Below are 27,926 nucleotides of genomic sequence, written 5' to 3'. Positions count from 1 at the left end.
CCCTAAATAAACAATATGAAAAGAGACTGGGATAGCACACAAAACTCTGTAAAGAAAAATTCTTAAAAGAGAACATAAAAATAATCATGTGGCAGGCCTGGTAAAATAAAACGGTCATCACAAGGTGACAGAAAACCGTCAAGGAGCAAGGTCCTTTCCTGTTACCCAGCCTAACTCACTTCACATGCTGATGGGAGAAATTCTGGAGGAGAGCCTCTCCAGAGTATCTTTATGAGCAAGCAGGGGTGGAGGAACTGGTGTGCTTCAGATGCTATTGGACTCTAGTTTTCATCATTCCTGACCATTGGCCAACTTGGCAGAAGCTGATGGGGTTGTAATCCAAAAACACCTGGGGAACCTAAGGTTCCTCAACTTTCCAGGACTGAACTCTCTGATGTTGAAAACGTAGCATGCAGCAGTTCATGAATCTTTGTTTCTTATATAAGAGATTTAGCATTAAAGATTTAAAGAGTCCAAAATGAAAAGCCAAGATTAGTTACACAAGAGACACACATTGTAGAACCAGAGAGGAAGAGAAAATCAATAAGTTACATCATTTTACGATTTTATGGTTTAAAATTTTATGATGCTGGCATGACCCTTTTTGGCCTTATTTTTACACTGACCTGATATCTAATTGCTAGGCTAACTTGAAATATTTTATGTAATAATAAAATGAATTCTTTTGTTTATGCTGTTTAAGAATCTAGCATCCTCATCCTTCCTCCCCATTTCCCAAAAGAGAAGTTAAAAATCACAGCATGGAAGAGACAAACTTTTTTTATTTTTAAAAAAATCAATACATTTTATTGTTAAGTGTGAAAATGCAGCAGAGGAGATAGCTAGGTAAATAAAGGCGTTTTCATGCAAGCACATGTCTTATTTAGTAAGCCACTTCTCTATGTGTGCTATCATCTATCTAACCTGTTAGCAATTTCTTCTTTTGAGATGTTCTCAAGGTCAAAACACCTCTTCAGAATATGCTTATTTAATATGTTTCTTTTGTGTGCATATTGGCACTACAAAGCTATGTGACAAGGACATGGCCAAAGCTTATTGTCAATGGAAATGTGAGAAATATGACTTGGACCACATCTCTCCACCAAATGTGAACCAACCATGTTGTGAAAGGAAAAGATCCAGCACCAATTGCTAACTGTGATCCTTCCAGCCAACTCAAGAGCAGCATTAAGGTTTCCTTATGTTACTAATACAAATATGACACTTGTCCTCACTTGAATGTTGAGGAAATGTTGACTCTTCCGGGTGCCTCTGCCCTCTGAGGTGAGCTGGATGGTGACTGGGGAGAAAGCCTTCTCAATGGTGGTGCCCTCTTTGTTGAACACTCTTCCCAGGCAAACTTTCCTGGTACTCCTCTTTGTGTTGTTTTGGCACCAGCTGAATATCTCTCCCCCCCCCCCACCTAGCCTTATAAATAGTCTGTGCTAATTTTAACTTTGGCGCTCCTGCTAGGTTTTAAATGCTGCTCATTTATTTTCTGTGTTTATTCTGCTTTAATTGTTTCAGTTGTTGATTTTATCGTTTTAAAGCACAGGTACCAAAAGGGCAGGGTCAAGTTGTAGAAAATAAATAGGTAATTTGCATATGGAAAAAGGTAAAATGTGTTTTGTTCGTGGGGTTCTTCTGTGGGCAGATTTCAGCATTAGCGCATGTGCTTAGATTTCCATTTTCAGGATGTAAGTTCCTAATTAAAAAATTAGTGAAACACAAATATCTATTTCTGAATTGTGAAAAAGTGATGGATTTTCAATGTCTGCAAAATCCAATATGGGCACCAGCATAAAATGTGCTTAGCTGAAAGAGGCTGACAGATTTTGTTACCATTTTTTTAAAAAATAAGGCACCATCCACTATAGAGTTCTGGTACAGGGACAATGGGTGCATGTCCAAGTTGTATATCAGCTTCTCCACTGATCTGATTAATCCCTGCAGTTTAGACTAAACTAAGTTAATTGCCCCCATGGAGTTGAATGAAGATGCTGCTAGAAGCATCATTAAGAAGAAGAGTTTGGATTTGATATCCCGCCTTTCACTCCCCTTCAGGAGTCTCAAAGCGGCTAACATTCTCCTTTCCCTTCCTCCCCCACAACAAACACTCTGTGAGGTGAGTGGGGCTGAGAGACTTCAGAGAAGTGTGACTAGCCCAAGGTCACCCAGCAGCTGCATGTGGAGGAGCGGAGACGCGAACCCGGTTCCCCAGATTACGAGACTACCGCTCTTAACCATTACACCACACTGGCTCTAAGACATCCTTCCCCAACATGGTGCCCTCCAGATGTTTTGGACTATGTGGCTGTCTGTGTCTGATGGGAGTTGTAGCCCAAAACATTATGGGTGCCAGATTGGGGGGAGGCTGTTTTAAGACAGAACAGGTTGGTGTGGCCCAAAAGGCAGTCATGATTAGAATAACAATATGGAACAGAGCTTGGCTGCGGAAGGATGATAAAAATAGAAATAAAAAAATGAGATTGAATGGTTTTCTTCCTTGAAATGTCTCTTATCGTCCATGTATGGTATGAACTCTTCACCCTATTAATCATGAAAGAATTATTTATTACAAAGTGCTAATTTGAGGGCCTGCCTTCAAGGGCTGCTACTTAGAGTCTTCCCTTCAATAATTCAGTTCACTATCTCACTTGGTTGCTCCCTGACACATGGAAAATTACATCTCATGCCCTCTTAAGTTGGAGACTGATGGGAGTTTTGAAGAAAGCTGAAAGTGGTGCAAGACGGGCATTGTTGCTCTGGGTGTACATACACATTTCATTGATCACAGTGAATTTTTTGTTGTTGTTTTGCAACACCACTAAAAAGCTGCAAAATGGGTTTACCAAAGGTGAAAAAGGAAGAGTACTGCTATAGCTACTAGCCAACCATTCCTGCTCTTCCTTTTGTCAGGCAGATTGCACATTAGTCGGGCAGAATGGGTAGCAGACATTTCCTTATGGAAGCAACTTCTTGAAAGAGCCAGCCCTGCCATTAGACAGAGTTAGGAAGTTGCCCCAGGCAGCCGGTGCTGTGTGTCCTCAGGGTTAGCTTACTGCCCCATGGCGCCCTGGGTGACTCTGTTCCATCACCAGTGTTGAATAGGGAACTGTCAGTTTGGGCTCTCTTCATTTCTCATTTTACCCATCTTAAACTGACTTCTCCACATTTGGAAGCAATTTGCAAAATCATCAGCATTTTAGTGCAAACTCTCTTAACACGTTTTTATAAGCAACTTTGATTAATGTACACATTTGGACTATCACTTTCCCCCAACATAATGCATTTGTGCACATTATTTTTGCCAATATCTTCATTTTTATGCAGGTGTCTCCTAAAATATGCATTTTTGTAAACATTGGTTGAAGAACCAAAATTCAGATAAGTGCAAATTTCAAAGGATAGCTTTGTGTTTCGGTTCACATATTGTTTTGGAAAGTGTGGATTTGAGAGATCCAGTTTTAAATGCATACTGAATCAACTTTCTCCTCCATTCCTAATGTTGAAGTAAGAGTCCATTGCCATTTTAGTTGGCTTTTGTACATGGAATGGGGGAGGGCTGACTACAGATAGCAGTACATAGACTATGCTTCCTTCATTCCAACATAAGCATGATGGAAAAGAAACCCCTGTTAATTCTCATACACAACTCACTTTTCAAATAAGTCCCTCCACCTACACCATCCCATTCTTCTCCAGCCTCTGCTCATTCACTCCCCTCTCTCACATACGCAGCAATGCAGTCTTAGGGTCCTCCTCCATGTGACAGGTCCCTTGAGAAGGCAGGAGCCCATAGCCCAGTGACAAAGCACGCAGCTTCGGTGCTGAAGGTCCTAGGTTCAGCCCCTGCCATCTCCAATTAAATGGGTGGGTAAACTTTGGGGCGGGGGTGTCAAAGGCTGCGTTCCATCAGGAGAAAGTGACAGGGACACTTACTGGTGGTGAGAGGTTGGGCCAAAGCAAAAGGGGGGACGGACATCGCTACTTTCTCCCTTTCACCCATCCCTCCATTTGCACTCACACATCTGTCCATCATCCAGTAACACTCACCCCCTCATTTTCTGAGCATGTACACAGCTTACATGATCATGTACACAATGGGGTCATTTCCAGCTGCTGCATTTTCAAGCCACATGTTTACACACCATTTCCTGGCTTGTTTTCCCACACCTGCAAACCTTCCGAACTCCTATTCAAGGAAGTCAAGCTCTGCGCATGGGCTGTCCTCTGCGCATGTGCAACGGATGGCTGAAGTGCAACGCATCTCTGCTTAACTGCGACTTACGTTTTCAAATTGGAAGGAAGCTGGTCTGAGGGGAAAGGCATTAAATGGCAGAAACTACAGGATGCATGTGGGCTGAGAGCCAGTGTGGTGTAGTGGTTAAGAGCAGTAGTCTCCTAATCTGGGGAACCGGGTTCGCGTCTCCGCTCCTCCACATGCAGCTGCTGGGTGACCTTGGGCCAGTCACACTTCTCTGAAGTCTCTCAGCCCCACTCACCTCACAGAGTGTTTGTTGTGGGGGAGGAAGGGAAAGGAGAATGTTAGCCGCTTTGAGACTCCCGAAAGGGAGTGAAAGGCGGGATATCAAATCCAAACTCTTCTTCTTCTTCTTCTTCTTCTTCTTCTTCTTCTTCTTCTTCTTCTTCTTCTTCTTCTTCTGTGGCTAATGGTCGTGTGCACTCAGCTTCGAACACCAGCAGTGAGAGTGCACAGGAGCCACAGTAATGTGCACACAACTCCCCTCTCATCATCTTTTCCTCTTAAAGAGGAAGTGGACGGCCATTTGTTGGCACCAAGCTGTGGGTTGCCAACTTGTGAGTTAACGGATTGAGCTTAGAAAATACTTCTTCTTACAATCATGTAGAGCAGGGGTCAACAACCTTTTTCAGCCGTGGGTCGGTCCACCGTCCCTCAGACCATGTGGTGGGCTGGACTATATTTTTTTTTTGGGGGGGGTGAACGAATTCCTATGCCCCACAAATAACCCAGAGATGCATTTTAAATAAAAGGACACATTCTACTCATGTAAAAACACGCTGATTCCCAGACCGTCTGTGGGCCGGATTGAGAAGGCAATTGGGCAGGATCCAGCCCCTGGGCCTGAGGTTGCCTACTCCTGATGTAGAGCCCCTGTAAGTCAGACAACCGTGGGCTCAGTGGACCGGTGCTCTGCCTCAGTATAAGACAGTCCAGAACTTTAATGTCTTCATACATTCAGTCGTTCCATTCACATACGCTTGCCTGCTGTCCCTGTTGCCATCATCGTTCTCAACCCAAATAAGCTTGTTTCCTCACCCTATTGGCAAGATGGGCTTTGAACAGCTCTATGTGTCAGGGATCAGGGCAAGTGGGTTGAAAACGAACCTCATTCTCTAAAAAATAGAAAAATAAAAATCAGCCACCCTGGGCAGGCCGCATGCTCAGGCTGTTAACCATCGTTCCTGGATGTTGGAGTGTGGGGGGGGGGAGCAACTAGGAAGTGGGCAGGGAAATGCTTGTCATCTCTGAAGTGTGCAGGCATATACCATCTGCCTCCCCAGCAGTTGTCATTCCTTGCACCTTAAAGTGCTTCACCAACCACACTCTGCTGTTCTTGTGAAAGCGGCTCCTTGCTATATTGGGGTCAGTTGAAAAACTGCAAAAAGAAGAAGAAGAAGCTTTCAAGTAACAGATTGGGCAAATCCCACAGGAGTCTCTGCTGTGCTCACAGCCTACTCAGAGCAACACAGACTACCTTGAGCTGGTGGGGGATGTTGTTGTTGTTGCTACTCCTACGGCAAGCTAAGCATGAAAGGCAAGGTGGGAAGGGAGAAGATTGTGAGAAGGGGCACAGTGAGAAAATGATTCAGAGTCCCAAGGGTGGGTCTGATGAACGCTTTTAGCAACCCAGAGATTACTGCTGTAGCTTCACATATAACATGGGCCACAATTCCCCCTTCTAAAATACAGAATCAGCCCAGCTAGCTTGATAGTTGCCTCCCTTCCTGTAGGTGGCAAGGCTGAGAAGTGGGGATGGAAAAAGAAGTGCCTCAAAGTGCTGCAACTCCATTATGGCCCACGCATGTGCATGTATGTGTGCGTGTGCGCACCTGTGTGCCGGGCGGCGTCACTGCTCCTTCTGCCTGTGATAGTCGCTTCCTACGTTGAGCACAGGGATGAGCAGTCCGAGCAGCCACCTCTTCCCAAAGACCTCTTCCAGGTTCTTCTTCCAAGGACGGGCTTGGGCCGCCACCCCCTTCCGCACCTGGTACCGCGTTTGCCCTCGCAAGATCAGCAGCATTTGGTGGCAGCAGAAGCCGGCGCAGGCGAGTCCAATTCCCAGCCAGAGGTATAGCATGAGGATGACAAACATCTCCGAGCTTAGCAGAGCTCCTGCAGGGCCAAAGGGGAAGGGAAGAGAAAATGTTGGGAGATTTGGGACAGATAAAAGAAAGTACATCTTGACACAGTGCATTGTTTAGCTATGGAACTCACTGCCATGGGAGGAGGCAGGGATGGCCACCATCTTGGATGGCTTTGAAATGGGATTGGATAAATTCCTTGAGGGTATCATGCTCCAACTGCATGGTCAGAGGCAGTGATGCTCCTGAATACCAACGGCAAGAAACTACAGGGAGGTAGATTGGTTTTGAACTCGGGTTCTGCTCGTGGGGTTTACCAGTTGGCCACTGTGAGAACAGGATGCTGGACAACATGGGCCATGGGCCTGATCCAACAGGCTTTCCTTATGTTCTAACATGGACATTCACTCATAGTGTGATGATATCTGTCCATCCTGGAACAGAGAAAATGGTTTATCCACACATATCATAGGGTGGTATGTAAATTCAATAAGTAATATTAATAATAATAATAATAATACTTTTATACTGGAGGCAGTTGGCACAGTGCCCAAAGGAAGTTTGCTGTGAAAGTTTGTTGTGACGTGTGCCAGGACCTAGACCCTAGCAGAGAATTCATGGCTGCACCCCAAAGCTCCCCCTGCTTCTGCTGCCCCGCTCTTGCTAACTGCTCTCTCCAAGCCTGCATGCAGTGCCAACAGCAAGGAGATGGAGCTGCAGTCTACACTGGTTTCACTCTGTCCATTGAGCCCAGAAGACTTGATGACAGTGACAAAGAGCAGGGTGTCCCTGGGAGTATCTTGCCAGAGCTCCCTACCCCCTCCAAAACCTGAAGCCAACATGGCTTGTTTGCAGTTAGTGGCTTAATCTGTAGCTAGTGCTTATTTGCATGTCCCAGGTAGAATCCTCAGCATCTCCTGGGATAGTGGTCTGAGAATGTCCCTGGTCTGGACCTCTGAAGGGCTGCTGCCAGTCAGTGTTGACAGAACTGAGCCAGGTAGGCCATTGGTTTCCCTCAGTATGAGGTAGGTTCTTCTGATTTCAGTTCTTTCACAGTACAGCAAGCAGAGGTGAAATGTGGCAAACGTAGAAGGTCTACTTTACAATTAAACAGAATCAAGGGGAGGAAGATGCAGGACTAAAGCTGGAACCATACTTTCTAGGGAATAAGCCTCACTGAACAAAGCAGAACCAACTTCCAAGTAGATTGGCATACATAAGATTGCACGGTTAAATAAATATTTCAGTTGTCTTTTTTCAGCAGCTCCTTAATTGCAGTATCGGGGGGGGGGGCAGGGAGGGAGTTAAAATCCAACATTTCTTTAGAGTAGTTTACATTGTGGCTAATTCTTAGTGACAGGGTCAAAATGGAAAATTCTGCAGAATATAAACAACATCCCAGTCATTAGTCTAAATGTCAGGAGATAAGATAAAACAATGCACCAAAATGAGCCTTCTAGGAAGAATGCGAATAGGAAATGTGTTGTCATATGACTTTGAGAGCAGGAGCACCATTCCATATGAAGCCGTAAGAAAGCAGGAGGCTTTCGAAGTTATTGTGCTTAATTCCTCTCTTTGGGAATCAACCATGTTGTCAGATGTGCCAAACACTGACAGTTTGAGATTGATATATTAATCCTACCCCTCCTATGTATGCAGGCTAGACCAGAGGCTTCTCCCAGGATTGGATCTAGAGACATTTGGCACATGTAATGTTGAACCATTGGGATGTTAGCCAAAAGAAATGGACCTTTGTTGCCTGCTCTGGTTGTAGAAGTCAGCAGTTAACTGATCTTTCCCATCTGCTTGTATTCTCTGCATTCCTAACCAGCCTCACCAGAACAGCTTCATTATAAACCTAACACTTTGCACTGAACCCATGCAACCTTATTCTTGACCTTTGTTTATTGCCTACACAGGCTTCCTTCTCACTTAATAACGCAACTCTTCTTTCAGTTCCCCAGGGGCACTCGGCTGCTGTCCTGAAAGTTGTGGTTCTCCTACTAGAGGATTTCAAGGAGAGGCTCCTGTTCAGAAACGCTGAATTGGAACTTACTGAGGATTTTGATTCTGTCTGGAAATACCTGAATTGGGGTGAAAGTGGTGCAGCAATAAATCTGCTAGCACATTTGCAAAGCTAAGCAGGATCCAGTAAGGTTTCAATGTGGATGGGAGACCATGTGTTGAGATTCCTACATTGCAGAGGGTTGGACTAGGTGACTCTCAGGGTCCCTTCCAGCTCTATGGTTTTTTGTCTTGTTGTAGATCAGAGGTTTTCAACCTTTTTGAGTCTGCAGCTCCCTTAACCAACTACAGTACTTTCTTACTGTGGCACCGCTGTGGGACTCAGGAGCCCAGTTATGTCACCCCTTGCCTCACCCTTTTTTGAACACCCTCCCTTGTGGAGTGTTCCCTCCGGGCAGCTGCTGCTGCCATCCCTGGTCTCTGAGCTGCCCCACGCACCCCAAGGAGAGGTGCCCCCCAGAGGCGCCATTCACTTGCAGAGCTTATATCCAAGGCTGCTGCAATAAACAGTTGTGCAGGCCTTTGGGAGGCAGAGACGAGAGGGCGCATCAGAGGAGGGAGGGAAAGAAAGAGGGACAAAGGACAGTGTTGCCTGCGGCACCCCTGACCATCATCCAAGCCACCCCAGGGTGCCACGGCACACAAGCTGAAAACCACTGCTGGAGATGTTTGTTGACTTAGCAATTCTAGGTTGATTATGTTGTCAACAATTACTGTGGCTATGAATAGCCACTGTGTTTATTCTGCATGCATCTAAGCTTTAACTCAGACTGTACTTTTTAATCTGTCACAATCATTTGAATTCAGTTTACAATTCCCTCCTTCCCTGTACCTAATACCTTCTATCTTCTAAGGATGAAATGGGCTGGCTCCACAAACATTTATGCCACAAGAAATCTGTTAGTCTTTTAAGGTGCCATGAGCTTTTATTATTTTCTCTTTTTGAGCTACAAACTAACACAGATACCTCTCTGGAATAATACTGGAATAGATAGAATCAGGACAGTGCCAATTTGTGTCACTCTCTTCCCCCCCCCCAAACCCTTTAATATATTTACTTTGATCAAAAAATATATTCACCTTCCTCAAAAGAAAAGCTGGTTTAATCTTTTCATTTGTCATTTATCATGTGAATTCATTCAGAAGCCCCAGAAAGCTCATCATATCTCAATCCTGTTGAACTCAATGGGCTAAATTAGGGTGCTTACACACATTGCTCAAATTGACCACAGCCACAGGAAACCAGAAGTACGGCAGGAAGCCTCTTGGTGCAAGACAAGAAACCTTCGCTCATTGTACCCTCAAGGGCATTGGCCCCTTGTCATAATTCCAGATCCTAGTTCTTATCTTTAAAGCAGGGCTGAGGAACTTCTGGCTCTGGCTGTGGTTGAACTGCAACTTCCATCAACCCCGATCATTGGCCATGCTGGTTGGGGTTGCTAAGAGTTGGAGTCTAACAACATATGGAAGGCCACAAGTTATCCATGCCTGCTTTAAAAAGAGCCAGTGTGGTGTAGTGGTTAAGAGCAGTGGACTCGTAATCTGGGGAATTGGGTTCGTGTCTCTGCTCCTCCACATGCAGCTGCTGGGTGACCTTAGGACAGTCACACTTCTCTGAAGTCTCTCAGCCCCACTCACCTCACAGAGTGTTTGTTGTGGGGGAGGAAGGGAAAGGAGAATGTTAGCCGCTTTGAGACTCCTTCAGGTAGTGATAAAGCGGGATATCAAATCCAAACTCTTAGGACTACAAACCTAAAAACAACAACCCACCCCTGCAATATATCTGCCTGCTCTAAGAGATCCACTAATGAGGCCCTCTAGTATATCTCTTTATCTTCCAAGGTTTGCACGGTGAGGATCTGAGAACATTGTAACATTGCGACAGACTGAACTTTAAGAAAAGATCTTTAGCCAGCTGAAACACCAGACTTGGCGTTTAACTACAATGTTCTATGTTCAAGTTATTTGAACATTTATGTTCAATATTTTGTTTTCCTTGCTGCTTTAAAAGTGTGTTTTATTTGACCTTCGTCTGTAATGTTTTGATACTCTGTCATTCTTTATTTGATGCTTGAAGTTAAATTGTAAGCAGTTTAAAATATATAGAAATGATTTCAATTAAATAAACAATTTTGTAAAGAAGGGCCAGTGAAGCAGCTTAAATGTATGTAACAAAGCAGGGTGATAACACAAACATCCTGGCATTGAATGCCTACAATAGGATAAAAACCCATTCTTTCGATTTAAGCCATGGATGATCATTATTAAATTATTGATAGTTAATGAGTTTCATATTGTGTGTTACCAATAACGGTGCTACTGCTAGGTATTCCCCCTTACTTTAATGGTATGAAAATTGGAGGAAAATAATGTATTGTTTTAAAATATTATATAATGTCTATGGAGAAGAAAATTGGACCCAGACTATTAGCTAGTTTTAATAGCTTCAGTGACTCATAGAACTATGTAACAAACTCATTTCTCCAAATAGCCTAAGAAGCATCCCAAACAGCTGGATAATTAGGCAGTGGGTTAAACAGGAATGCATTTACCTGTAGTTAAATTGCTTCAGGGATACTCAGAAAACATGTACAAAATTCAAATATATCAGGAGAATTGAATAAAATGGATGGACATGACCAAGGGTTCTACTATGCAATCCTTGATGCTGTTTAAAGAGTTTTCTATAACATTTATCAAGGTATATAATGATCAAACCTCAGCAAGTAATTCCTTCGGGGTTCTGTTAAAGACATTTATAATGTTGCTATCTCAGCTTGAAGGAGACATTGCCAAGAGGTCAGTAGGAAAGATCAGAATTATTCTCATCCAAGCAACAGAGAGAACCATATTAAGCAAAGCATAGCCAAGTCACAATTCTTCTGGTCTCATTAGGAAAGCTAATTTCCTGGTTAGACCAGAGGGTTATGGCTTGTTTGTTCTAGTGTTCTAGGTACAGTGGTACCTCAGTTTAAGAACAGTCCTGTTTATGAACAATTCAATTTATGAACTCCGCAAAACCAGAAGTAGTGTTCCGGTTTGCAAACTTTAGCTCAGTCTACAAATGGAAACTGGACAGTGGAAGGGCACTGGCGGCAGGAGGCCTCATTAGGGAAAGCGCACCTTGGTTTAAGAACGGATTTGGTTTAAGAACAGACTTTCAGAATGGATTAAGTTCGTAAAGATACTCAGTGGGTCCTCCAGTTCCCATTGGCAATGGACATAGCAGTTCTTTCAAAATAAACCCCGGATTCTTATGAGTTCCTAGATGGGTCAAATGGAACATTAGCTTGACATAAGAAATAATAATAATAATAATAATAATAATAATAATAATAATAATAATAATAATAATACCACCAATACCCACCTTTTCTCCACTTCCTTTAGTGCTTTGATGGCTCAGACTATTATTATTATTATTATTATTATTATTATTATTATTATTATTATTATTATTATTATTAATATACCACCCTTCATCTGTAGATCTCAGAGCAGACCACAATGTAAAATACATTATTTTAAAACACACACACACAAAAATGCATAATAAAAATAAGAGCAAAAACAAGCCAATAATCCCCCAATCATTATTAAAGTGCAGTAAAACGCAGAGTGGGGGGAGAGAAAGTCAAGCAGGAAGGGACAAACGACAGGCTAGGTAGCGCAACCAGGAATTTAAGCTGTGCTTAACTTAAGCATGTGGCTGGCTGTGCCGGGGCTCAGAGAGACCCTAGAGAAGCTGCAGCAAATTGCATCCCACACCCTCATTCTTCTTCCACCTCACCAGAGAGGGGCAACATCTAATCTACCAGCCTATTTCCAACAGGAGCCAGCTCAACGTGAACAATGGGAACTCTGCAATCAGAGTGTGATGGCAGTAGCTCTCCACTGCTGATTTTCTTCTACATCTCATATTAAGGGCTATATTGCTTCTGAACATGACCCCTATTCAGAAGTTCTTAAACTGGATTCATGGACAGGCAGTGGCTCCATGCTCATGGGGAGGACTGTAAGAGTGGAATCCAATTAACCTTTACTCAGAACAGGCCATTTAAATTAATGGACCTAACCTAACCTTGTTCATTAATTTCAGTGGGTCTACTCTAAGTGCTCTATGGGGAGTCGGCTTCAGGCACCAGGCCCACTGGCAGACCAGTGCTGCAAACAGTGACAGGAAGGCTGGCAACAACCAGCCTTGCCATGTGGAAATCCCTTGCAGGCGACCGCAGTGCCTGGAGACAGACAGTCAGGTCATGTATCTATAGCAGTGACTGGAGGAGGAATGGCTTGCTAGGAGGAGTGCAGAGAGAAGAAGCATCTGCAGCAGCACAACCAGACACCTTCATCTGCCCCACCTGCAGCAAAACATGTCTCTCCAGTATCGGTCTCTACAGCCACAGCAGGCTCTGCAACCTTCCAGCAGCTTGACCACCCCCAAAGACACACTCCTGCATTGTCTCCCAAGGCAGAGGGATGTCAACAACTCTGAATAAGTTAGTTGCATACCATCCTAAATGTGTTCAGCCAAACACATTTGCAATCAGCATTTAGACCTCCTGCTCAATGTAGTTATCACATGACTCTCACTGCCCATTCACAAATGCATGATGAGTAGCCATTGATAGACTTATTCTCCATGGTGACAAGGTTGGGGAAACTGCAGTCCTCCAGATGTTGTTGAACTCCAACTCCCATCAGCCCAGCCACCATGACCAATGGTCAAGGATGTTGGGAGTTGTAGCCCAGCAACAGGTTCCTCACTCCTGCTTTTAGGAAATAGTCTAATCTTTACTTTAAAAGCCACTTAGGCTAATGGCCACCATCACTTTCTTTTATCTGCCCTGAGTTTGCTGCTCATCCATTTCATCAGTTAACTCTCCAATATGGCGGCAAGGAAGAAAGAGATTCTCTGCCACCACATTGTAGTCAATCCCCATGACAGCTTGTTACAGTATAAGGAGACGGTGGCAGCTGGTTATTCCAAGAGTCTTCTGTGAACTTGAAAGAGACGTTAAGGGGATCTGTTCAACATTGCTTTCTAAATGCAGTGTCATCCTTCCATCCTTGTCAGGTCCCATTAGTTGCAGGAAGGCATCATGAACACTAAATAGTGAAAGAGAGACCGGGCTCCTTTGGAAAGCAAAAAAACCCCAGACATATGTAATTTCTCTACTGTGAGATGGATTTGAAACAGTGGGAAGGGGGTCTGGAGGCAGACATTAATTGAACGCCTGTGCTATCTCCTTTCAATGCTCAGGCTGTGGCAGGAGATGTGCTGAGACATTTTTTCCCAGAAAAGGCTTCAGGCTTCATTTTAGGGGTCGTGTTTCTAACATTTGCAGAGGGAAAATTGTCAATTTCTTTGTTCCCGCTTCTAATTGAAATTCTCCCGGAAGCCACTTGCTTAAAAACACATATGGTTTCTTAATCTCCTTCTGGAAGCAAGCAGATACAGTAAAACAGCTGAAGTTGTTGTTTTGATTATTCCTTCTGAGCAAAGTTTGCAAAAGCTGAGCATGAAGCAGGCAGGCTAACTCAGCTCCCCCACATTTCACCACCTGAATGTCTTTATTTTCTTCCAGATGGACATGAGGTGATATGATCACAACACTATTGCTGTAACTTAATCATGTCAGAAATAGAATTTAAATTCAGTTGTGGGTTTTAGAGCATCTAGGAACCAAATGTTTTCCCTTTGCTGGCTTTTTAGGCTGGTGTTTATAATGATTCTATGCTGCTCCATTTCTATGCTATCTTGAATCTGTTTTATGTTGGTTTCTGAGTTTTTATGTCATTTGTATTGAGATTGTTTTATTGATTGCATTGCATTTGTGTATTCTATTGATTTTTGTAAACTGCCCGGAGGACAGTTGAATGGGAAGTCTAGAGATGGGAAGGCTGTCTGAATGAATTAATGAATGGTGAAGCACAATGGTGATTTTGCATACCAATCCAATTTTGAAATCCATTCCAGGCCACCTAAGGTGTAACACCTCTGACCATAGTTGCTCATTTCAGGAAGGTTATTTTGTGATGGAAGCACCTCTACAGCATGAAACGATTCCATCTTTTCCCACTTCAGGCTGTTTCCTATCTGAAGACGGGGCAACCCAGTCAGATGGGTGGGGTAAAAAGAATATTATTATTATTATTATTATATTTATTTGGGGCACAGTGCCACAGGGGAAAGGGAAGATGGTAGCCCATGGCAGAATTTTTCTCTCTTCATTCACCCTTCATGTTATTAAGCCCTTGGTGGTGATACATCAATGCCTTAAAATAAAACATATCCATAAATCATGCAAGTAGGTTGTTCAGATTGAGAATGCATGGCAGGGCTTCCTGTAACCGGACTATCGTGGGGCATCATTTCTACAACAAAGAGAGATACTCTTTATCACCATTTAGTTTTATTTTATTTGTTACATATATATTCCCACCTTTCTTCCATTTTGCAGCTCACATTAGAACTCATGCCTTAGCTCATGGGAGGACTGCTAGGGAATAGGCGATGGAATCAAGGAATCGCAACAAAGCACCTGACTGCAGTGGCCCTTCCTCTTCTTCTCCCTTTCCAGTTTATAAAAGCTGGGCAGAGTCCAAGCATCAGAATGAACTTGGCAAGCTGTCAGCTTAAGAAATTGATCCAACATTATTATTATTTTTAAAAAACAACAACCCCACTCTTCTCAGACACCACCTTAAAATAATATTGCAATGAAGGTCTACCTTCACACTACCATCTGAGTAAACTGGCGTTTGTGTGCATATCAGCCATACAAATTTATCCTTTTATCTAAGGAACAAACTGAGTTCATTTAGCCTCAGTCATTATAAACAATAAAGAACAGACTAGAGTCAACAAGCCCGTGGATAATCTCAAAGCCAATATATACACCCCTGACCTTTTCTCAATCCTTCCCTGGTTGTACAATGTTAGCAGCAAGAAGGGATATTAACGCTTCCTTGTAAGTCGTTCAGTCTATAAACTCTGGAAACACAATGCATTCAGACAGCAAGCCTGTTGGGTGGGAAAAATCACTTTCGGAACTGACTCCATCTATGTGTGTGTGTGTGCCCATGACGCCAGCCCTACCATTAGGCAAAGTGAGGCAGCTACCTCAGGCAGCAGATCTTGGGTGTCAAAAAAAGGCAGCAACTTGTTATTTAAAGTGTATTTTTTTTTTACCAGGATAGAGAAAAGTTACTTGTGAGATTTTCTGCTTCAGGAATCAGCATAACGTGACTGGCCTTGGGTACTGTTCATCTTAACTTGAGAGGTGGTGTTTACTATTATGCCTCAGGCAGCAAAGTGTATTGGGCTGGCTTTAGTGTGTGTGCTTCTCATTTTAATGATCTTTTGTATGGTTCTTGAATTTCAGAAGCGAGAGCAGTAGGGGTGGAAATTGACAAATACGAGGAGGGAAAACCAGAAACTGGGCACAAACGGAGGTGTGGAGAAAAAGAAAAACAGCATGATGATGAAGCCTGTTTGATCTTGGCCAGAAAGGTCAGAATCTGAATCACATTTCAAATTCAGTCAGCAGAGCACTTGCAAGTGGGATGTAGCAGGGTGCCTTGCATCAATTCTGCTTTTTGTCTACCTCCACTAGGCGACAATGACAGTGCAATCCTATGCATGCTTATTCAGCAATGGGACTTACACCTAGCAAGTGTGTTTAGAGTAGCAGCTTAGCAGTGCAATCCTATGCATGTTAATAAGGGCAGATCCACACCACACATTTAAAGCACATCCAATGCCCATTTAAAGCACAGGACGTCCCACAGAGAAGCATAAGAACTGTGGTTTACTGCTAACAGAGCTACAGTTCTTAATACCCTTCACCGAGTACAGTTCTTAGGGTGTTTGGGGGGAAAGTCATTTGCTTTCAATGCAAGCTGGACATGTTTTTAATGTGTGATGTTGATCTGAAGGTTCAATAGGACTGGCTTAATTAGGGCTGCTGCCTAAATGAAATATTAAATTATTAACTGCATTAATTTTCTCCATAATGAGTTCCTGTCCTTTTCACAGGAATGGACATGATGTTCAGATCAGGAGGAACCAAAGTCCAGGTGTTAACCAATGAGTTTCTGAGAAAATAGGACTCTGGAAAAGGAACCTTTCTTGCCAGCCTCTACACTAACTTCCCTCGGTCACATAATACAAGAATGAAATGCTCCTTCCACCGTCTTCCAACATGTACAAAACCTTTCAGACAATGGCCTTGGGCTGGTCCACACTGAGTCACCCATAGGACATTGCAGGGTGCTTTTCTTGGAATCAACTCAATTATACATACACAGCATTGGACGGTAGCCTGGAGCAGGCCCCAACCTTTGTGTATCAAGGTGGCCTTTGCACAGCACCCTGGCTTTTTTCTTTGCTGGCTATTCCAATAAGCAGCAATTAAAGCAAAAGATGGGTGAAGAAACATAGGAAACCCACATAGGCACAGACAGCCCCCTCCCCCGGGCTCCTGGCAATGCTGGAGGGACAGCTGTTGTGGGAAAGGAAGTCTTGTAAAGAAGGGTTGGCAGGGAGAGGGAGAGGGAAGGGAGCCACAGATCACCCCTTCTGCTAGAGGAGAAGTCACTGACCTGAGAAGAACTGGCTGATGGACTGAGGCAGGAGAGTGAGGAATGCCAGTGGGTTGGCAAAGGAGGTGGAGAGCACAGTGGAAATGTAAGCCAGCCCTGCCACCAAGGAATCCAGGCAAGCCAAAGCAGTATAGAGGCAGAACATGACGAAGTTCCTCATGTTCCTGCTCCCAATGCAGTTCCCTGTGAAGAAACAGTGGTGGTCATGCCTTTGGGTGACCCGGGCACACAGTCTACAGAAGTGAGTGTTGGGTAAGGCCGAGCCAGGGGGGCAGCTCCCATCGGGCCAGTCGGGGGCCACCCCATCGGCTCCTCCTCCGACCCAGTTCAGGCCCTTGCTCAGGTCCTCGGGGGTGTTCTGGATCACCAGGATGTAGTTGCCCAACGCGTTGGCCGAGAGGAAGAGGAAGAGGGCGCCGTGCAGCAAAGCGGAGGAGCAGAAGAGCGGGGTGGCGGAAGGGTCTTTGAACATGCTGGGGATGAAGAGGAAGAGCTGGAGGACGAAGGTCACACAGGAGATGCACAGGAAGTAGGCAGGAGCGACCACATTGAGGAACCTGAGGACTAGCATTGTGGATTACATTCCTGCAACGGGGAGCAAGAGGAGAGAGCAAGTGGTCACCAACCTAACCTGTGGACTTGCACTTTCCCATGCACACAAGGATTCCCCATTCGCCCCTCTCCCCCCCCCCCCGCCCCGCTGCTGGAGAAAAAGAAGCACCTCCTCACAGGTCTCCTTGGCTCTTTGTCCCTCACAACCTGCTCCCTTCCCCAGTGGAATCTCTCACAAACACACCGCACACATCTCGCCTCCTAGCTCTGCTCAGCGGTGCACAGGAGGACAAACTCAAAGGTTCGCTCTCCATCGTTGAGCCTCAGGTCTGGCTCCAGGGCCCTGCCCCTGGCGGGCAGCATTGCCACTGAGATGCCAGGGGCCGCAGTCCCTGGAGTGTCTCTCTCAGGTTGCCTGCCTCTTGCCTGCCTGCCTATCTGCCTGCCTGCCTGCCGGTTGCATCGCCACCCAGCTCTCTCTGCTCCTCGTGGCCCCCTGATCTGGAAGGCTGCAAGACACCCTCGCCGGGGAGCGAGTCCCCTTCAACTCCGAGGAGGATTTGCGTGTGTGCTGAGCAGACCTGCCGAGGCTCGCCCTACAATTCAGGAGTTCCTCTTCTTCCATGCAGGGCGCCGTTATTATTTTATTATGCGCTATTAATTAGATAGCGGGGAGGCGAGGATCCGGGTGGCGGTCCTAATCCGCTGCAATACGGATCCAAAACGATGCTCTAATTTCGCCTGGAAAGCCACAAATCCGCAGATTACCGCGGCGGCTGTTGCCCTGACATGGGCATCATCAGGAAATGCTCCAAACAGCTGCTTAAGTGCTGCCGGGCACCAGCCGCCAGCGGTGCGCCAGCAAGGAACTCTGTCTGTGGCTTTCAGCCTGTCTGGCATCGCTGCTCCGTCAAGGCGCATCGCAGAACGAAGCAAGGCGACATCCACTCCCCACGCAGCCACCCACCTTAAGGAACGCGGGGGCTCAGACACCCAAACAGGGAGGTGTTGCTACAAGTCTACCTCCCCCTCGCGCCACACACACACACACACACACACACACACACCCCTTCACTTTCCCTCTCCACCCCGCCTTCCTCACCCAGCTCTCCACGCTTGGCTTTCTCTTCCAAAACAAATCCATGTACGACACACGTACTTCAAATGTGGGAGAACATTGCTAACAAGGCGCCCCGGCGCCCCAGCCTGTTCTCGAGGGGCCGCCCCTTGCCTCTGTCCATGGTGAAGGCGAACTTAGGCGCTGCCTTCGTTGCGGAGAGGCGAGGAACTCTGTCCGCTCCCCGGATCTGATGGTCGCCGCTGGGAACTTTTCTGTGCTCCAGCCCTGCGGGCGGGTGACTTGGCGAGGGACCTGCCAGGAGTCTCCGCTTCCCCAGTCAGCTCCGTCTGGCTATCTGTCTGGCAAGGAGCGCTGAATTCACCTTGAAGTCCCCTTGCTCGCTGCCTGGATAGGTCCTCCCCGCCGTCCCCATATTTACCTGGAAGCCTGGAGCGGAGCGGAAGCTGCTGTTCCTTCAGCACCAGCCAGCCCTGTGCGCCGCGAAGCCCCCGGGCCAGCTGCTGCTCCCCCCCCTCCCCGCCTGATCTCCCTCTCTCCACCCCCTCCAGCCGCCGCGGTGTGAACAGCAAAGGCGCTCGGAGAGTCCCCGTTAGCAGCACAGCCGCTACTACCGGCAGCCCACCCTCCCGCCCGGGCTCCGTGGGGAGCCCTCCTTTCCCCGGCTTCCCTAGGGGAGCTGTCCGCCCCTTCCGCAACCCTGTCGGGGAAGCGCTTCGGGAGCTCGGCGGGGAGCTGTCCCTTCAGCACCACCAGCCAAGCAAGCCGCCTATGGAGCGGCGGGGGCGGGAAGAGAACTCTCAGGACATCCGAAAGAGGTGCGCTCCCACCTGGAGTCCCTCCGGAGAGTGTCTCCTGCAGATGACCCGGTTCTCTGATCCTGAAAACTAAAGAAGGTAAGGAAGGAAAAGGAAGTTGTGCTCACTGATCCCTCCTGGCGTGCCTTAAGAAGAGGAGCCCTGCTGGGTCAGACCAAAGGTCCGGCTAGTTCAGAGCTTCCCACAGTGTCGAACCAGAAGCCTGTGGGACGCTTAAGAGCAAGGCATAAGGGCAACAGTTGCCCACAGCATGTGGTATCCAGGGGCTTATTGCCCCTGAATCAGGAGCTTTCAGTAGGCTATTCTGGCTAAAGGCTGTGTTTCCCTGCAGGTGTGTGATGTGGAAATACCTTCCCAGTGTTGCCTCTCTTTAGCAACCCAAGGGATAGGTAACCTCTGCTGGTGCAAAAGAAATACGAGAAAGTTTGAGATGGCATTATCATATAATTTAGGGTAAAAGCCAGCGCCTCCCAAAGGTGTTTGGTGTGCATTGGACATGGGCTTCTGGAAACAATACATAGGTGGAAGGCTTGTTCATCCAGAATGTCTCATAGTGATCTTCAGTATCAATTGAGAGTCTTTCACTGGAGCAATCAACTCTTGTGTTACTCCCAAGCAATGGTGGCATATAAAAAGGCCCAGTTGGTGACTTCACAGCTGTGTGACAATTCCTCCCTGCCATGGAGATCCACCAGAGCCAAACGTAAACATATTTCAGAAATTTTATAAAACCTTCCTGTTTGCCTTATTTTAGGGGTCACATACGCCTTCAACATCATATGACATCGAAACCAAAGGTGAATAGATGACCTGTGAAGGTGGGAAGTGTCATGTTGGAAATGGAGCCACCTAATATAAAAGCTCTGTGGTGTTTGGTGGTTTCCAATGTGCAAATTATCTGGGCTTGTAGGGAGCTGTGGAGCCAGGAGCCTGGCACAGTGGAGACTACTGTTGTCCAGGCAAAGCCCTAGTCTGATATGACTAGTATTTGCATTCATACAACATGTAGTCTGGCTCCACACTTAGAAGCATAGATCCTTCTGGACCTAGACCTCTGCAGTTTCTGATAAATACCTCTGGTTTATATGCACCTAGGAACTCTCCCAGATTCACTTGAAATGACCTAGGGATTATGAATATATGAAGCTACCTAATACAGATCAGAAAATTGTTCCATCTAGCCCAGCTTCTACTCTGATTGGCAGTAGCTCTCCAGAGTCTCATGAAGAGGTCTTCCCCTTCACATGCCACGTGATCCTTTTAGCAGAAGACGCCAGGGACTGAACCTGGGACCATCTGCATGCAAAGCAGCTGAACCGTTGCAACCTCTACTACAGAACCCTTAGGACCTCATCAACTGGGCTGATGTTTGCAAGATTTGTTATTGTTGAGAACTGACTGTTTAGTTTTGTGTGTTGTGTGTATGGGGGGGGTTGCACATCTTCTCAATTTAGTATGTTGACTTCTGTGCTGAGCCCTAAGGAATTTTTAAAATCTAGATCAATAAATTAAAAGGACTATTAAAGCATTAAACCAGTTTATAATTACCTGTACAGTATTTTTACAGCAAAATCCAGACAAGGCTGTTGAGTACTGACCAGGGTCAAATGTGGCCTACCTGTATTGCAATTTACTGATAACTAAATCATAAAAATATATAATTTTTTTCTGCATTGTGAGAGTATTTTATTTCACATGCATCAGCTTCCCCTGAGCAACTTTCTTCCCAGACTCCTATGCAAAAGACTTACAGCTGTCTTGCTTCCCAAATCTAAAGGGTACTATACTTTCATACACATATACATACATTTTAACTATGCAACATTGTGAAAGACACAAATACAGTGGACGGTCGGGTTGCGAACGTGATCCATGCAGGATGCACGTTTGCAACCCACAGTGTTCGCAACCTGCTGCGGTGCGTCTGCGCATGCGTGGGTTGCGATTTGGCACTTCTGTGCATGTGCAAAGTGCGATTTAGCACTTCTGCACATGCATGACCACCGAAACCCGGAAGTAACCTGTTCCGGTACTTCCGGGTTTTGGCAGGTCCGTAACCCAAAGAAACACAACCAGAAGCATCTGTAACCCGAGGTATGACTGTACACAATTTCTGCAATAGCTATAAATACAGTTTCTCACAGTGATTGTATGCATACATACACACAAGGCTTCACATAGAAACACCCCAACTGGATACACCTCTAGAGCTTAAACCCTGCAGTATGAAATCTCCTTCTTAATAGTCTCAACATTCTAAATTACTCTTCATCTAAAAGTTATGAATCCTAAACCACAAGATGGAAGAAGCAGATAATCTAACACCATTCTCCCTTCATCTTTTTCAAAAGCATCCCTAATTGTTGCCTGCCCAATTTTTTTCCCTGGAAATGCTTCAAGGGGAGACGTTCTTTGGTCTCCCATGGCATCTTGCTCTAGTGCTGAACTACTTTTACTGTAGTTATAAAGTCTTCCTTTCTGCTTAACTTACATCTGCCTTCTTTCAAATGAGCCTCAGGTCCTCACTGAGCAAAACACATTTCTCCATTTGGTCTCTTTCATAGCCACTTAACAATACAAAAATTGCTTTTCAGCCACACAGCATGAGCCTATGCATATTTAGCAAGGTTTTTATTGATGTTTTTAATTATGTTTTATAGCTATCTAGAGACTAGTTTTATTGTATTTTATATGTTGCAAGCCACCTTGTTATATTTTATGAAAGAGCAGATTATAAATTTTCAAACAAATGAAGAAGCGGCATTGAGTTCCATGCAATTTGCTCCCAAATAAAGACTGCAGCACTATTCTTTTTTGTTAAAACTTGCCTTTAAGACCCTTTTTATCCTCAGCTATACATTTTCTGATCTTGCCAATGCTTTTCTATAATGGTGATTTCTCTAAGGCTTACTTTAGAGTGCAGAATACAATTCAGCAAGAGGTGCAAGACACATGGGCCTTCCAATGCACCAACATTTCCTCTTGCAATTAATGGAAGCTGTACAAGTACAGGGTACAGTGGTGGCTGGTAGGGTGAAAGGCAGGGAGACCAACAGTAGGGGGGGCAGAGCCAATGACAGGCAAGATGAATCCCTGAGTAGGGGCAGATCCACACCATGCATTGGAAAGGCCCATCCAATGCGCATTTAAAGCACATGGCTTTGGCCAAAGGATTGTGGGAACTGTAGTTTGATAAGGGTATGGAAAATTTGTGAGTGGGAAACTACAGTTCCCACAATCCTTTGGCCAAAGCCATGTGCTTTAAATGTGTGTTGAATGCACTTTAAATGTATGGTGTGAATCTGCCCTGGTTGTAAGGCAGGCAGGCAAGGGCTAGCTGAGCGCAGATTAAATTTGGTGAGCCAGTGCCCCATTTAGCCTACGTTACCCTGGTAGCCAATAGAACTTGCACAGAAAAACATCAAGGTAGATTGTGCCAGTAGTCTCTTTTTCATGACTATAGCATGCAAGCAGGGTGAGGCTCTCTTAATATGTTGATTCAACATAGTGTAAGCCTTCAATAGAAGGGATGCATGCGACGTACCAGCCTGGGAACTATTTTTAACGAAACAGTGCTTTCTCCATATTTTAACAGCTTTCATCTTTGGGAGAGAGGATGCATATAAGGCTTTTCATGTAATGACAGGTTTGCAGACGAAAGGGAATGACTAACATGAAAGGCATTAATCCTCCCCATATCAGCCGACCACAAGTTATAGTTTATTAATGAAATGTATAACAGAAATTGAACAGCTTTCCCCAAAGGAGTCATTACAGAGGCAAAGTAATTTGAGCTCGGCTCTCTCATTAAAATGGTCCTCTCTGTTTCGATGTCCATAGCTCAACTGCATGCGAGAGTGTCATAGTTTAGAGCCAGGATGTGAACAAGGAGAATGTGCAAAAAATTTAAAAAATGTCGCTGTGCAGAGTTCTCCCATCTCATTCCCCTCACATCCGTTTTTGCATCTGTGTCCCCTTCCCAACAGTCAGACATCATTGGGTGGCTACTGAATACACTCAATTCTCACTGGACTGTTTTGGGGGTGTTCCCCCCACCCACAGCCCAGGGTGGCCAATCCCATTTTGCCGCCTGATGACTGGTGCTCAGAGAACTGAGACTGCAATTGGTATATATGATCAGGGCTTGTTTTCAGTCGGAACTCACCAGAACTCAGTCCTGGCACCTCTCAGATGGGCACCATTGCCATTCTAAGAGAATGAGGGAGGTGTTCAGGGTGAGCTCCAGCCCCTCTTTTTCTTAAAACCACAACAACAAACCAACACTGTATATGATCATATATTTTCCCTTCCTTTCATCTGTGAGAGGCTATGTAGCCTAGCATTCTGTTTCCAACAGCAGTCAGTCAGATTGCTTCTAAGCATACATTCTCATTCTGTTGCTTATCCCCAACATCTGGAATTCAATGGCATAATGTATATGAAAATTCAATTTCCTTGTCAAGGCTAATATCCATTGAAAGCTCTACCTCTGGTGATTTTATCTAATTCTTTTTTCTAAAAAAAATCCAAAATAGCTGCCTCCACCTCATCTACTGTTACTCAGTTCCATTAGTTAATTATATGATGAGTTCAGGTCATCAGCTGTATCACGTAGCCTTTAACCAATTACAAATGTGTGAAAATCATAAAGTGTTGGGTGTTTGACAATGGCATTTTAAAGATGAACAAATGTACTGTCGCTGAACATTCATGGGTTACAGCCCTTTTTGTCTGATGCTTATGTGTGCTTTGCTTCTGCTGTTGCTGCTATCTGCCACAAGCCATCTTTGGGGGCTGAGGTCATGGATTTAGAGGTATCTGAGTGGGGGGAGAGAATTGCCCCCAAAGCAGCCCCAGACATCAGTTTTAGCTGCCCCAGTTAAAACTGCCCCAGAAGCAGTTTTAGCAGCAGGTTTCCAGCCTGAAAAGGTTGTGTGGCCAGCCCAGCCCAGCCCAGCCCAGAAGCCCCAGTAGAACTGCAGACTCTACTGGCAAAAGTCTTAATAGCACAAGGATGGAAGAATGAAGAAATCCCAACAAAAGAGCAGTGGCAAGGGAAATTGATGGACTATGTGGAACTGGAGAAATTGATGCATAAATTACGCGACAAGGACAACTGTGATTTTAAAGAAGAATGGGAACCCTTTACAAAGTACTTAAAGTAACAACAAAATGAACTGATCTCCTTGGCAGGTTTTGAACAAACACAAATTTATTATTGGTAACATATAGACACATAAATTAAGGATCATTACAATTTTAGAATATGCAGAGAGTAACATGTGTTCAAAAACCAGAGAGAGGAGCTGAGGGAAGTCCGGGAGTGGGTGGGAGGCTGGGTTCTTTTTTGGGAGGGGGAGGGAAATTTAGGGGGGGGGATGAGGTTGATATGTTTTTGATAAATTATGTTGAAATGTTTAATAATAATAAAAAAATTAAAAAGAACTGCAGACTCTACCAAGCTACTAGAGTCAATGGCTGTTGGAGCAAGCAGGGCCCTTTTAACTGAGGAAGTGTCTCACACAAGCTAGCCACCCAGAAGGAGCTGTCACTCTATTTAAGGCTTGGCCCAGGGTTGCTCCACCGAAGCCTTGCTCCTAGCTGAGCTCTCTCTGCAGTTGTTCAGGGCACGGCTATCTATCTGCACCCTGAACTCTCACTTTGTCTTGCTGCTATGTTTCTGGCATGACTCAAGGTTCTGGGTTATGATCATTTATATCCAAAATAGCTTGAGACCAGAATAACCTGAGGGCTGCTTTCTTCTGTACGAAGTGGCCAGCAGTTTAAAACATTTTTATATTGCCCTTCATCAGTAAACTGTCATTGTAAGCCATCTGGCAAAGGGACGTGTTGCTTTTATGTGCCGCAGGGTTCTGTCCTGGGCCCATTGTTGTTCAACATCTTTATAAATGACTTGGATGAAGGAATTGAGGGGATGCTCATCAAATCTGCAGGTGACACCAAACTGGGAGAGGTAGCTTGTGCCGCAGAAGACAGAATCAGAATTCAAAATGGCCTTAACAGATCGGAGAACTGGGCACAAGCTAACAAAGTGAATTTCAATAGGGACAAATGTAAGGTTCTGCACTTAGGCAGGAAGAACCAGATGCACAAATATAGGATGGGGGACACCTAGCTTACTAGCAGTACATATGAAAAGGATCTAGGGGTCTTGGTGGAGCACAAGCTTAACATGAGTCAAAAGTGTGATGCAGCAGCAAAGAAAAGTTAATGCTATTCTAGTGCCACTCTATTCTGCCTTAGTCAGACCACACTTGGAATACTGTGTCCAATTATGGGCAGCACAATTTAAGGAGCTGGGGATGTTTAGCCTGGAAAAGAGGAGACTGAGAGAAGATTTGGTTGAGGGTGAGAATTATACTTTTCAGACACATACATTTAACTGCTTTTACAATCTTTTTAACATTTTAAAATTTGACTTCCTTCCCCCTCTTTCTGTGGTTTCTTAAATTTATTTTTAATATCTTCTGCATATCCAAATTAACTTAACTTACTCATTTATTTATCTTCTTTAAATATATATTCTTATGTAGCTGCAGGTTATTACAATAATCCTGCCAGTGTTTGTGTCTGTTTACAATTTATCTGTAAATATTCAATAAATAATTTCCATTCTTTTATAAAAAGTTTGTTATTTTGATTTCTTATTCTTCTGGTAAGTTTCGCCATTTCTGCATATTCCATAAGTTTTTGTATCCATTCTTCCTTTACTGGGACTTCTTCTTTCCATTTTTGGGCAAGTAATGTTCTTGCCACTGTAGTTGCATACATGAATAAATTTCTATACAATCTGGGTAGTTCTAGCCCTATAATTCCCATGAGAAAGGCTTCGGGATTTCCCAGACTGAGAGAAGATATGATAGCCATCTTCAAATATCTCAGGGGTCGCCACGTGGAAGATGGAGCATGCTTGTTTTCTCCTGCTCTGGAGGACTCAAACCAATGGCTTCAAGTTGCAAGAAAGGAGTTTCTGACTAAACATTTGGAAAAACCTTCTGCCAGTAAGAGCTGTTCGGCAGTGGAACAGACTCCCATGAGAGGTGGTGGACTATCCTTCCTCGGAGGTTTTTAAACAGAGGTTGGATGGTCATCTGTCATGGATCCTCTAGCTGAGATTCCTTTATTGCAGGGGGTTGGTCTAGATGACCCTTGGGTCCCTCCCAACTCTAAGATTCTATGATTCTATGATAGCTTAGTTTACTCAGGAGACCTTGATGAGGGAGTTTATCAAAAGCTTTTTGTAAGTTCAAACACATAAAGCATACCATACCAGATCACCCATATCTATATGTTGGTTGACAGTGACACTATGAAATAATTCTAAAAATCTGGTGATGCAGGACTTCCAATCATAGACACCATGCTGAGTTTTCCTCAAGAGGACTCATTACTCCACATGCTTAATAATTCTAGATGTACAAAGCAATCCTAAGTATAGGAAGCAGGCGTAAATCACCCCTATTCTAAGGTCTGTGCAGGAGCAGGATTACTGCTGGCTGAGCCAGTCTAATGGAGCACTCCAACCGCAGGATCCACCAGGATGAGGAATTTAGGATCCAGTGGGTCTCCAGTACAGGCAGCCAATCCCTGGTATAATTGGGCTATGACATCATAAGCTCCACATCTCAGCTCAGCTAGAGAAACACCAGCATAACTCTCTCATCCCAGATCACATGAGTTCCTCTCAGCTTGCAGTGGCCTGCTCCTGATCAGAGTTTGGAATAGGGATAATTTACACCAGTGTCACTTAAACCAGTGTAAATTCTACCAGCTTCCAACCAACTGTGCCTGAGATCTGCTAGATCCTAACTTGCTCATCCCAGTGAATCTTGCCTTGGATTGCTTCCTTAATCATGCTTTTCACTAACTTACCTTGGATAGAAGTTATTTCCTGTATTCTCGACTGCATCCCTTTGAAAAACATTTAGTACATTGACTACCTTTCAACTGCCCAGTAACAAGGCTGATTTTGATAAGCTGCATATATTGTTAAAGATGGTTAATTTCAGGATGGCATTTACCCGACAGTTCTTTAAGAATTTTTGAGTTCTGCACAGACTCTTGGATAAATGCCACCCAGAATATAGTGTTTGTTAATTTTTAACTTACCAATTAGCCTCAAAGTTTTATATGCTGTAAGCCCTATAGACTTAGTTCATTAGAAGCTCTCGCCAAAAACCGTGTTTCAGGCAGGCCATGAATATTTCTCCAAATCATACACATGGCTTTATCTGCAACCTGCCTATCCTCCTCCAGCAATCTTTCCACACCTTTATCATTCAATGGTCCCACTGGTGGGGGAACATTCTACTTCTGCCGTCTTTGAAAGGGTGTGTATTGAACGCTTCAATGTCTTTAGCAATAGGTTTCCTAAGCTTCGAGGTTTTTGCTCGCTTAGCTATCAACTTAGCGCTCTGCCAGAGTTCATACTCCTTTTTATTTTGCAAGAAAATTCTACTTTTTAAAAGGAAGCCATT

At 44.7% G+C, this 27,926-nt stretch overlaps 1 protein-coding gene across 8 annotated transcripts; it reads right to left on the bottom strand.

Annotated features, from left to right (window-relative positions):
- Window positions 1–4,670: 4,670 nt before the first annotated feature.
- ZDHHC22 (zDHHC palmitoyltransferase 22) lies at window positions 4,671–19,484 on the bottom strand. Of its 8 annotated transcripts, XM_081915128.1 has the most exons (4): window positions 18,635–19,433; window positions 16,981–17,565; window positions 6,097–6,379; window positions 4,671–5,642 (listed from the first exon to the last, which is right to left on the bottom strand). In XM_081915128.1, exons 2-3 carry the CDS (start codon window positions 17,549–17,551, stop codon window positions 6,114–6,116), a joined length of 837 nt encoding a protein of 278 aa, XP_081771254.1. In that variant the 5' UTR covers window positions 17,552–17,565; window positions 18,635–19,433; the 3' UTR covers window positions 4,671–5,642; window positions 6,097–6,113. The 8 variants fall into 8 exon arrangements, with proteins under 8 accessions (XP_081771254.1, XP_081771259.1, XP_081771252.1 ...); XM_081915133.1 differs by lacking the exon at window positions 18,635–19,433 and adding an exon at window positions 19,441–19,484 and having other exon boundaries at window positions 4,671–6,379; XM_081915126.1 differs by having other exon boundaries at window positions 4,671–6,379.
- Between the last annotated feature and the right edge of the window lie 8,442 nt (window positions 19,485–27,926).

The sequence above is a fragment of the Podarcis melisellensis genome (assembly GCF_964234715.1).
Source record: "Podarcis melisellensis genome assembly, chromosome: 1".
In the NCBI taxonomy this organism is placed as follows: Eukaryota; Metazoa; Chordata; class Lepidosauria; order Squamata; family Lacertidae; genus Podarcis; species Podarcis melisellensis.
The sequence above is the reverse complement of the archived record's forward strand: the minus strand, read 5'-3'. Positions and strand labels throughout refer to the sequence as shown.

What these genes read in the sequence shown, in the direction of transcription:
- ZDHHC22 (XM_081915133.1), bottom strand. Translation starts at nt 17,551, where the DNA reads ATGCTAGTCCTCAGGTTCCTCAATGTGGTCGCTCCTGCCTACTTCCTG. An exon ending in CATCAGCCAGTTCTTCTCAG is followed by an intron (nt 6,380 to 16,980) that starts GTCAGTGACTTC and finishes TTGGCCCTGCAG; the next exon opens with GAGCTCTGCTAAGCTCGGAG.